The sequence below is a fragment of the Bos grunniens genome, chromosome 6 (genome assembly GCF_055505025.1).
Source record: "Bos grunniens cultivar Pamir isolate PY7600 chromosome 6, Bosgru_T2T1.0, whole genome shotgun sequence".
In the NCBI taxonomy this organism is placed as follows: domain Eukaryota; kingdom Metazoa; phylum Chordata; class Mammalia; order Artiodactyla; family Bovidae; genus Bos; species Bos grunniens.
In genome coordinates this window covers 75,060,126-75,072,694 of record NC_141170.1, presented here as the reverse complement: position 1 = coordinate 75,072,694, position 12,569 = coordinate 75,060,126, and the positions used below count along the sequence as shown (strand labels likewise).

The 12,569-nt window shown below is 36.6% G+C and overlaps 1 protein-coding gene across 18 annotated transcripts in view; it reads right to left on the bottom strand.

The window, feature by feature from the left end:
- Positions 1–12,569, bottom strand: part of PPARGC1A (PPARG coactivator 1 alpha) — a 716,069-nt gene that overhangs the window by 35,339 nt on the left and 668,161 nt on the right. For all 18 annotated transcript variants that reach the window (XM_086406254.1, XM_086406256.1, XM_086406261.1 and 15 more), the window contains 3 exons: positions 6,162–6,356; positions 4,221–4,343; positions 3,156–3,360 (listed from right to left, as the gene is read on the bottom strand). In XM_086406254.1, coding sequence (XP_086262380.1) covers positions 3,156–3,360; positions 4,221–4,343; positions 6,162–6,356 — 523 coding nt within the window. The remainder of the gene's footprint in view (positions 1–3,155; positions 3,361–4,220; positions 4,344–6,161; positions 6,357–12,569) is intronic.

Sequence of the window (12,569 nt, the reverse complement as noted above, 5' to 3'; positions counted from 1 at the left end):
GAGGAGAAAACTGGTGAGAAACGTACTTGGGGTATACATCCACATATTATGTGTGTGTGTATATATATATATATATATATATGCTTATCTATAAAGATATATTTATATGTATGTAGGTTTTGTCATTTTTTCTCATTAAAATAACTACTTTCAAAAGGTCAAGAGGTAGTCATTTATGTAATGAAAATCATGGACTTGAAACCAAAAAGGTCTTTAGAATAAACTTTCTTATTTTATGGATGAAAAACTTGAGACCTAAGATGCTTAATGATATTTCCAGGGCCATAAAACTAGTTACTGGCAGAGTTGGGCCCAGAATATGTTTTCCTTCTCCTATTATCAAAAAGAATTGTATTCAGTAGATATTAAAACAAATTAATCAACCTCAGTAATTAAGGTCCCTTGAAATGTGAAAATATTATTTATGTCTAAATTAGGTTGAAATTAGATACTTTACTTGGACAAATAGGATTTACATATTTAATTTGTAGATTTAAAATTCATTTTCAAGCAACTGCGTGTTTATCATCTATCCAGTGCGCATCCAGAAATATGAAGCTAACGCAAATTAGGTGCGCTGATTGATCGGCTTTTTCAGATATACCAATAAAGAAACTGATTTGACATTAATTTTTTAGTATATCTGATATAAAGAGCCATTTAAAAAGAACACATTTATGAAGGAACTTTACCAACTTCTCTGGTGCTCAATGAATAATTAAGATGACCTATACAGGTTCTACACAAATATCACCAGGTATGAACTATGTGCTGTCACACAATGATGTGCATTGTAAATAAGTTGCTGAAATTTCAGTTTTCAGGGTTTAGGGTAATGTTCAAAGGAAGATTCCCAAAATTCTGATAGGTGGGTACAAGTAAAGCCTATGGCAATGGAAGGAGATGGACAGGAAGTGGTCATATGTCATGAGACAAAATGCAACCAGCAGATGAGGGCCACAGCAAGGATATAGCTTCAAGAATCCAACCCCAAAATAAGCCCACACTTACAAAAACTACCAAGTGCTGACTTGGTTTACTGAAAGTTTAACCACACTGTTCCAATGACTGGAAGACCAGGGACTCTGAGATCCTTGAGGACAGGAATGAATCTTTTTCATGGAGATTATGATATTTTTGATGAATGAATGATTGCATTAAAAGAACAAATGGGCCCCCACAATTGCCAAAGTCCAGACCATTATACTAAGGAAGTAAGCTTGATGCGCAACAGTACAGAGAGCACACGTGAAGCTAGTGTGAAAAAATGACAATACATTCAGTAAGGAAACCTCAGAAAGTTCTCTTAGCTATTGTCTCTAATCATTCATATATGTTCTATATTAAAATTCTGAATCATAAATATCCCCTGAAACTCAGCATTTATATCCTATTGGTTTTTAAACAATCAGCCATAGCTACATGTTTGTTTTCTTTTAGACCTTAAGTAACTACAGGAATTTTTTTTTTTTTTTTTTTTTTGGTTAATAAGCTTTGTTCTGCTCTGAGCTAGCTACACTTTTGCTGCCACACCACAGAAATATACCTTATAAAAAAAAAAAAAAACCTACATACAGCAGGTCTCATCCAAAGAATATGTCCTTCAAAGGCCAATTTAATTTCTCACTGCCATGGTTTGTAACAGATTACAGTAATATTTAGTGGTGCATGGATTGACAAAGTTTTAAAACCCTCAAAATCCAAAAGGACCAACTGGACAAAAGAAAAAAAAAGGAAACAACAGAAAACCCCACACACACTTCAGAGCATGTGCTGCTGGACTAGGTTCACTCACTAAAGGGTTGTAGCAAGTTTGTGGCTTCAAATTCAGCTCTAGAAAATGAATGCATGACCAGGACCAGGACCAGGCAGAGACTAGTCCAGAAAGTCCTTCAATTCAGGGCCTAGAATCCCACAGCACAGTTGGTCCTGAGCTAAGAAAACTGTTCCAGTGCGTGCGTTTGAGAAGCCAATCAGGGAGAAGCAAGCTAAGAGACTATGGTTCATTTTGATAAGTATATTTCCTTGAACTGATAGAAAGGGATGGACAGTGATTTCAAGATATCCACCAGGGAAAACCTAATTAAGAGCCAATTAAAAATATTAAAAGAATATGAAAATCCCAGGCTTATGGTGAAGTAGGAATGAGAGAGGGAAATTCAAAACACTGGGAAAGAAAAGATGTATTAAAAGCAGCAGCAACAGCATACCTGTATGAAATAATCATGGTTCAAAACAGGGATCAGGGGCTACCACTCTGCAGCTGGAAGGGGAATTGGGGAAACAGAAGGAAGAAAAAGAGGTGGATGTTTATAATTGCTATTTTAGAATGTGTCTACTTCCACTACAAAGTCAGAGGAACAGATAACGTGGAAGTTAAATATATTAAAGGAACAGCAACTTTCTATGAGCTCTCTTTGGGCCTCTACAACTAGAATACTTTTAGGGAAGACACCAAAAATAAAGAAAATTTTATATTTGCCAACAGAAATTTTCCCCAAATCACCCTGATCTGCTCAGGAGCATCAGCTTTTCAGTAACGTATGGGGACAATAGAAGTCAACCCAGATGTTTAGTATATAAGCAATATATTTTTAAATAGAAAGAAAAAATTTGAAATATCCAGGAATTTCCAAATTGACACTTACAAAATAAAATGTGTGAGTACGCCATGTAGTCTAAAAATAGAATGTACATCATAACTGGGAGTGACTGCCTAAGTACTATTTGCTATTTCTTAAAGTATAAACAGCAATCAACAGTGCCTCATTTTTTCCCCCATTATTGGAAGGGAAAAAAATAAAAGCTTTTTCATGAATTGGTTAGCCCAGCTTGCTCAGAACTTCAGTTATCTCAGCAATTCAGAGATTCCTACAAACCACACCTGATGTTGCAATTCCCTCTGCACCCCATCTCCCACAACCTGGCTATTATTTCAGGAGCCTTTTGGTGATTGTGAATTGGGCTGCATTTCAGCTGAATAGGATATGTTCAAGGAAGGATTTATTTTTCCTCCTATCATAAGGTGTTGAACTCTCTGTCAAGAGAGACACTGATGGAACAGAAGCCTGAAGTTTGGGTGTCCTCAGTCTGGAGCAGGTTTGCTCTGCCCTCACCACCCTTACCAGCAGTGGGTGTTCAGGGGTCCAGCCTACCTTGTAGATGTTGTGTCTGCGATTGTGTGTGGGCCTTCTTTTTGGAGGTGCATTTGTCTCTGCTGCTGTTCCGGTTCTCTGTGGGTTTGGTGTGAGGAGGGTCATCATTTGTGGTCAGATACTTGAGAAGCTCTGAGCACGGACGTCTTTGTGGCTTTTGCTGTTGACAAATGCTCTTCGCTTTATTGCTCCATGAATTCTCGGTCTTAAAAACAAGGCATAAAGAAAGGGAAAATTAGTGAACTGAACCTTATCAAAATGGATATAGGTTTTCTGAAGAGATGAGATTTTCAATGAAGTGTTCAGTCTAAGTGTACTAGATCTATGAGCTGTGAATAATTGTTTGCAGAACAAGGAAAGAAAATTACATTTAAAATTCCTAAATGACATTTATACAGCTTTTTATTTCATTTCTCCTACATTTCAATGTTCCTACTCAGCAACATGTAACTAACAAGACCCTACAGCGCCTTTACTGTGAATAAAAAAAAAAAAAAAAGCTGGCTTAAACCTTAATTTGCCACTGATTGCCAGAGCCCAGTATTCACAATTCTCTTAAGTACCCCTTAACGCTCCGTTTTCACTCACAGTGAATGGCAAGACAAACATTGTTTAATACAGCCCGCTAACTGAATTATGTCATTGCCAGCATTCCATCCAATTAATGGCAGAGATAGATCTTTTGCGGTGATTCCTGAGCAATCTTTCTCAGGTTAGACAGCTGGCAAAATGGCACTGCAGCATCTTAAAGACACTCATAGATGATACCAACCTATCAGCAAACTTTATTGTAGCCCACGCTGCTGCATGTATTAATAAAATAGGCATGAAGTAACAGATGGTAGAACTTGCATTTCAATTGTCCAAAGACAAAGCATCAGTGAACTCTTCCTAGTTTCAAATAGCTAGACTACTGCTTTTGGAGACCCATTTTATAATGTTTCACCATTATGAAGTCTCTGCAGGATTCCAGCTGAATTAATACATAGAATCCTATTGTTTATAGCTTTAAGCAAAACCTCCTTGTGACTTCCCCTCCTGTATTAAAAAACTTTACAATTGTACCTTAACAACTGCAGGGTTTGTTCTGATCCTGTGATTATGGTTTGCATGGTTCTGGGTACTGAGGCCACTGCATTCATTATAACTTAGCTGAGTGTTGGCTGGTGCCAGTAAGAGCTTCTTAAGCTAGAAACATATCCAGAAGGAGGGAAAGCGAGAAAAGTTAGGCATCTTTTAAGCATGAGAATAAGCTACTAAAACTTTAATCTTAAAGTTAATTATAATTACAAAAATGGATTCACTCTAATCACAGAACACCTTAGCACAATAGCAGTAAAGGAAACTAATTTTTTAAAAATTAGAAAAATGGGTATTACACTACCAATTGTGAAAGTATTACTGTTTGCCACATTTAAAACTTAGCTGTGTCTACCTTAATTTTTCTTTAGATAAAACAAGGCAAAAGAATCTTCCTAAAAAGATTCCAAATACCTATGAGGTGAGAAAAGCTGCTTTGATAAATCAAGGCTAGGGGGGTGTGTGTGCATTTTCCCCTCAATAACCCAAATGATTCAAATACCAATAAATGAAAGATTCTGTGATGCTTTGAATCATGTTTTTCAAATAAGCATAAAACACTACTGATTCAAATAATATTTGGGCTAAAAGAGCAAGTTTCGCTAAAAAGGATTTTTAAGAAGGTAGAGTCCTGGACTGTAGATCAGGAGATGTGGGTTTTGGCTTAGGCAAAACATTTCCTCTCTCTTGACCTCTGTCTCTTCATTTGATTCACTGGCCTTCCAGGACCTCCCTGCTGGGACACGCAGTATGACTCTGAGTCAACAACCCCTCCCAGTTGAAACCATGGTGTGGATGGAAATGATTGGGGATTATTATAAAGAAATCAGAGCACTAGAGAGCAAAGCCAGTGCCACTGACACAAAGAAAAATTGGGAGATACATATGTTATCATTGTTTATAAGACAGTCTCCTCCAGACCAGAAATCTCAAAATGCAAAGGAATATAAATAGAGTCTCATAGCTTTATATGGAATGCTTTTAACATTTAAAAACTTAGAGATGGGAGAGAAACAACAACTATAAGGCAGGCCAAAGCACATTATTAAAGTTTGCAGAATGACATTTCATAATTTACATTATGTGCTCTTACATCAGATTTATGGCAAGTGACAAATGGCTACCATAGCTGAGAAGGTAAACTGTGTCTTAGAACTAATAAAATCCTGGTTGAGCTCTGCCTTGAAAAGAAAATTCACTCTTCATTGCTAACAAATCCACTCTTCATTGCCTACCATAAATTTGGGAAACTTAGGTTGCAAATGTGCTATTATTTTCCAATCTTCATAAGAATTATGGATGCAAAGCCTTAAAATATTGCATGTTCTTTGATCTACCCTCTATTTCTAAAATAATATGCATGAGAATAAAACTACAAATATATCAATTATCATGCAATTTATGATCATGAAAAAAAATAGGAAAAAGACTAAATAACCAACCATAAGGGATTGCTTAATGAATTGGTTCATCTCTGAACAATAAAATACTATGCAACCATTCAAAACTATGCATCTATTTAAAATTCCTGAACATGCTCATGATACATCTTAAAACAAGAGGAGATTTTGATCCTTTTTGATATTAGAAGCTATTTGAAATTACAGGTGAACTTTCTGTCTATTCTTTTAGTCATCTACATTTTTGAAGTTTCTAACCATAAACATAAATAATACTAAGACATCAAAACCTACAAATAAGCAGCAAAAGATAGTTTCAAAAAGCTGCAGTAAGACCACACAAAGTCTGTATTGTCAACAGTTTTCAACAGGGAATCACAGAATTTGCAACTCTGAGTGTGCTTGGGGATTATTTTGGCATCAGTCTAAATGAAAAATCCAAACCTTATTGTTACTACATCATACCCATGCAGCGGGTAGCCAGAGGCAACTCCAATTCCTGTTAAACAGTAGGAAGGGTTCTTACTAGAGACGGCTCTTCTGCCTCCTGAGGCGGAGGGGTGCCGTCAGGCATGGAGGAAGGACTAGCCTCATTCTCGGTGGTCACATCTCCATCTGTCAGTGCATCAAATGAGGGCAATCCGTCTTCATCCACAGGGAGACTGTCCAGTGTCTCTGTGAGGACTGCTAGCAAGTTTGCCTCATTCTCTTCATCTATCTTCTGCAAAGACAATAAAACACAGGAAGACATGAGTGAGTTGACACTGGGAGATGAGTAATCTATTAATCAGCATAGACTGAATATGTTTAACCAAATGAGTACATGATACATGAAATTTGGAACATTTATGCCATAACACAAAAATCATGTCCTCCTCAAATTCCAAACTCCCTTTTGGTCTGAATCATACAATCAAGTAATACCTCTACTGGATCAATCTCTGATTGTTGAGCTTTCTAATTTAGCTATTTATTATGTCTGTATTAATAATGCTAAATGTGATTCTGTCTCGTTCACAGTCATTTTTCTCATATTTATGTCTTATTTTCTTAACTAAAAGAGAAGATTTAGAGAACCTCAGGGCTTGAGAGTGTTTTACCCATTATCTACCGCAGCTTCAGACAGTGCTTCGATAGTGTTTCCGTCTCCTGTATAGCATAAGCATCAAAATGTTTAGATAATTCTCTGTTCAAACACTGCCAGAAACTCAAAGTATACCAAGGGAAACTACATACTTCCATGGTTTCATTTATAATTTCATCACTGAACACTCCACAGTCATTTATTTCTCTCCTTGACATCTTCCTCAACTTTAGTCATAAATCTATAATTGCCTACTGGACATTTCTACCTCATAAGAGGTTCCTTGTCTCAAAATTCAAACTAAGGATTTTTCTTGGGGGAAAAAAAAAAAACTTGTTGTTTCTCTTGACTTTCTGGGTTTGTATAATAATTCTACAGATCCTTAACTCTGGAACTACCCTGAATCCTCTTTACCTGGCCAGTCACTAAGTAGGGTCTTATTTGTAGCATATCTCAAACACATTCATTTCTTAAGACCAAGGGTACTTTCTAGGGCAATCTTCTTTCCAACAGGGGCTCTTGCAAATATAAATTGAACTCATTTTCCCACCTGCTACACTCATTCCCACCAACACATCCTTGGAAAGCTGATTTTCAGTTATTTATTGCACAAACATTTTTGAACACCTACTATATGTCAGGGTCATGCTAGGTGTTGGAGACACAAAGAGAAATAAGACAAAATTCTGCCCCTTTGAGAACCCATCAATGGAAGGAAAGAACCTGTAAACAACATGTTATAAAAGATAATATTTGTTTATTTCAGCACTCTGTAAAAAGAAAACAACAACAACAACAACAAAAAACCACCTCAAGATCTTCCAAACTGGAGCTTATACACCTTGTTGATAGGGCAATGAACTATATTCTTGTGCACCTGGGTAACCAATGCCAATGCTGGGCATCCAATATAATAAGTCATTGATTACTTGCTGAGTAATTCACTGATCTGCGTTTTTTTGCATAAAATATATATTGTGTAGATTATTTTCCTTTTCTTCTTTAAGCACTTCATGTTGTCCAATCTGACCTGCTTCTTAAGTCATTTTTTAACTTCTATACACTATGACATTAACAATATCAGCTCAATTATCCCACACAGATTCTATTACAAAATGCACCTAAGCTGCTGACATCTAATGAAGCCAGCAGTGCCCATACTTCCTTTCTCGCTAGCACCGAACTCCAGTTAATTGACCTGACAAAATTACAAGAATCACAGAATAAGACAGCTAATCAGAAAATCAAATTGTATTACTAGAGAAATTAGGCAGGCCTTTCTCACGTATACATTCTATTTTATATAAAAATTGTTTTCCCTCATTACTGATGAGTCTCCATCCAGGAGGAAAACTATGAACCTCTTTCTCTTTTGGATTCAAGAAGCCAAGAAGAGCAATATATGCTCATGGTAGAGTTTATTCGGCATTTTTAACACTTGTTTCCATTTCCTTAATGCCCCTGGACTTGACGTTGTGAGTTAAGTGGTTTGAGACACGCAGGGTAGAGTGACAGTTCTATGAGTCTTTAGACTGTAGTGCAGGAGGTAAATTCTAACCAGAAGGCGTGACATGTGAACTTCAAAAAGGCACCACTTCTTTCCATAAATTGATCAATTCTTTAGAATCCAAATTGCTCAGTTGAGTAGAAAGACTTTATTGAGCATCCCCCTCACCCTCAACTCTTCTGGCCTCTGTCCACGCAACCTTAATAAAGATCATGAAATAATCTGCCCCTATTTTCTGTGGGGATCATTATCTGGTATCCAAAGATGCCAATCTCTCCCTTTTAATTTTAACTTAGATTCCCTCATGTACCAAAAACCAAATTCAGGTTATTGAACTATTCTGAATAAAACTTATATTTAAATGAAACATATTACTTAAAATCATCTCAAAATCATGAGATTTACATTAATATAAATATCTCCATATTATCTAATAAATATAGTCTTTGAAAATGTCTCAAACATACCAGACATGCTTATACACACACACACACGCACATACACACAACCACACACACACACACAGTTTAAATAAATAAATTGGACATTTTTTCCAGATAACCCAGCTTCCATAAAGGCTTATTTCACTGAAGTTCAAAAAGAACTTAGGCAAAAATAGTTAAGCATGTTTACCAATAAATGAGCAGTTTTGTTTACTCCGATTTACATTTTGTGTTTGACTTCCCAGCAATACTACAAGCCCCTATTTGCTTTCAATCACACAATACAATAGCATCTTAGTTCTATCCCTAATGTAAACAAACCATGATAATTCCAACCAAGTCAAAATGACAAAGAACACTTAAATTAACTACTTTTCTCCAATTTCTTTAATAAGCCTGGGTGAATGTACACCAAATACAATGGCAGAAATACTGGAGCTTGATAATGTCATAATTAATTTACAAGACATGATTAAACCACCAGCTATTTAAATTTTCCTCTCTTCTGAAACCACAATGGGAGGGAAGAGTTTGTGGAATGGAAGACTGGCATTGTGTATTTGTGTGTGTATGTGTGTGTGTGTGTGTGTGTTGAGGTATGCTGAGTGAGTAGGCTAGTCTTAAATCAGTATGGAAAAGTGGGACTGTAATCACTATAGTCAATGTCCATTAGAAATAATTATTAAACATTTTCATTTTCTTACCATCCGTGTATATGTGTTACTCAGAGAGGTGCTCTAAGACTGCTTTGATAGAGTTGTTCTTGAATTAAGAAAGAAAAGAATGCTGTGATTTCAAATTCTGTTTTTTTTCATCAGAGCAGACTAGGAAGAAGATTTAATGACACTTTTGTGTTGAAGCTCAACAGATTATTTGAACATGTAAAGTTGAGTGGACATTATACCTTATTCTGACAATTTCAATTACTTTGACGTGAGTTTCAACAACTGAATACCCAGAGAAGGCAATGCATGTGACAAAAAGAACTCTGTTAAACAATTAATGTTGCTTTCCATTATTGCTTCAGTATAGAGCTGCCTAGTGGCTCAGCGGTAAAGAATCTGCCTGCAATGATTCAATCTATGGATAGGGAAGATCCCCTGGAAGAGGGAATAGCAACCCACTACAGTATTCTTGCCTGGAGAATCCCATGGACAGAGGAGCCTGGTGGGCTACCGTCCATGAGCTCATGAAGAGTCGGACACAACTGAGGGACTAACACTTCCACTTCCACTGTTTTTATAAAAAAAAATATACGGATTAGTTCCACATAACTAAAGGCAAGAAAAGCAAAGAGGAGAAAAAGAGAGAGCAGATCACCAACTGGGTGGTGATCTACAGTTGCACAAACAGCTCAGTCTCAGTGCAGGGCAGAAAGGCAGACATAAAAATGGGAAATAGGCAAGTGTGAGGCAATCAAGCCACAATGAAGAGTCAGACACGAGTAAGTGCACACACACACACACCCAAATCTGAAACAATGCTGTGTCATTAATAAATGGTTGTTCAGAGCAGTCAATTAAGCCAGAAAGTTCATTTCTTCTCTTTGGGATTGCGGGCCCCTATATGAATTGCACTAAGTGTGATATAATTCAAAAGGTACGGTTGAAGAAAGGTAGATTCTGCCCCCTTGCATGTCCCAAGTCACCTCAAGATTGAAATCTGGGATCCAGTATATAATATCTAGGTCTTGTTCTTTTGTGAGCCGTTGGCAAAAGGATCTTTCAACCAGTTATACATGGTGGGGCAGACAATGCATTCAACTCACCCAACTGCACACAGAGTGAATAAATCCACTAAATTAAGGAGGAGATGAGGGACTCTGAGATCCTGACACCTGAAGGGAGAAACACAGAGTGAAAACTGCATGAGGTATCCTGAATATTTTTAATGCAGGCTATTTTGGAAGGACCATGCCCTGCTTAGGATAGTAATTTTTTCCACATCTTGTAGAATTGCAATTACACTCTGCGTCCCCAGATTCTCACACTTGCTTGATCTCTGTTTGATAAAAATAGTTTAATAGCCATTTAATCACAGCTTCATTATCTTAACACTCTTAATGTGAATTAGGCCAGGAGAATTCACTCTTCCTTATTATTTAAATCATCAATAAGAAGGAAACAGTGGTGTCTTCTTATCATTCACTAATCAGTTTCGGTTCCTTAGGCACTACTGTTTACCCCAAGATCAATCTGTATGAAAGGTCACTTAACCTCTCTGAACCTCCACTTTTTTACTATATAAAATTTTGGGTTATTATCTGGCAAATTTCTATTACAGAATTTTCTGCACTCATGAGAAAAAAACACAAACAGTTGATAGAAGTCTTAGAATTCTTAAAGAAGTTGCTCAATAAACATCTCTGGTGTATATGCCCATCATCTTGATTAGCCATATTTGAACTCCATTCTTTGAGCATGATCTACAGCCGAATCTCAGCACTGGGCCACCTTCCTCCCGAATTCCCAGCAAGATTTAGGTTTCCTTCCTGCCCCATACTGCTGATTTGGAAGCAGCTAATGAAGACAAAATTAACTCCTACTTTAAGTGAGGCCTAATTAAGAAGGGAAATCGGCTAGAGTAACATCTGGTAATGTGTTCTGAAGCCAAATATAAATTACATTTTTGGATTATCCACTATTTTGGATTATTTGTTCCACTAGACACTACCAGGAGTTGAAATAATTACATAAGAAAGTGAATTTTATGATAGATTCAGGGGCTTAAATAAGGAATACAACTGACCATAGGAGTCCCCTTCCTGAATCACCATACATAAAGTTCTGTACCTCTGTTTCACGCACAAAAAGACAAAACATTTAAATGTAACAAAGTCGGTTTTGATGTATAAAGTTTGATTCAAGATTTGCAAGAAGCTGAATTCAAAATAAAGAAAAGAGTTTTTATGAAATAAAAAATAACAATTCAGATTAAACCCCTGAAATAGAATTTGAAGTTTTCAATTTTTTAAAAGACCACTTTACACTGGACAGATATTACTTCACTAATTGTTTATTGCACATGTCTGCTCTGAGTGGTCTGAGTCTTTGCTAAAAAGGTTGTTAAATCCCACTTTTTTTTTTGCTTCATTCATTTTTTTTTTAATAAGGATAATTGCATTACAGTATTGTGTTGATTTCTACCAAACATTAACATGAGTCAGCCATAGGGAAAACCCACTTTCAAACAACTCTTTTTCCCCTCTTTTTTCTCTTTCTCTCCTCGAGTGCTCTACATTCCATGGTGATTTTTATTGCTTCTTTTACATCCAGGCATGGGTACTAACAGCATGTCTGCCCACCTTCTCACACTCCAAATTGGGCAGAATCCCCACATGGCATTTCTTATAGGTTGCTAACTGCTACCCTGTTGGATAGGAAGAGCCTCTAAAATAATCCACTAGATTTGGTTTAGCATATGGAATAAAGGATTTTGAAAATGGGATGGTCACTTGAAGGCAAGAAGAAAAAAAAAAAACCCTTAATCTCAAGTGTGTATGTCTAACAGAAATATAATCAAGACAGTAAAGACCATCTTACATCACATCACATATTTCTTATAAAAAGTAACATTGAATCTGTTCATTTCTTACAAATGCCCTGTGCCCTGAGAGTTAGCTTCTTCCTCTACTTTATTACCAGGAGAGATACAATGCATACATTAGGTGCCAATATGTTTTCCCTGTCAGATGCTAAAGTTGCTGGTTGAATGATAATAGTAGCTAATAGAACACAAATTTTAATTTCACTGTCTGGGAAACTCCCCATGGACCTACAGGTTACTTAAAATAGTGTGTCTGTAAATGTGTTTATACATACCACACCCCCAAACCATAGAAGTTTTCATCTCAAGGACATAGTTACAACAGAATCTATGTGTACATGCATCTCAACCACT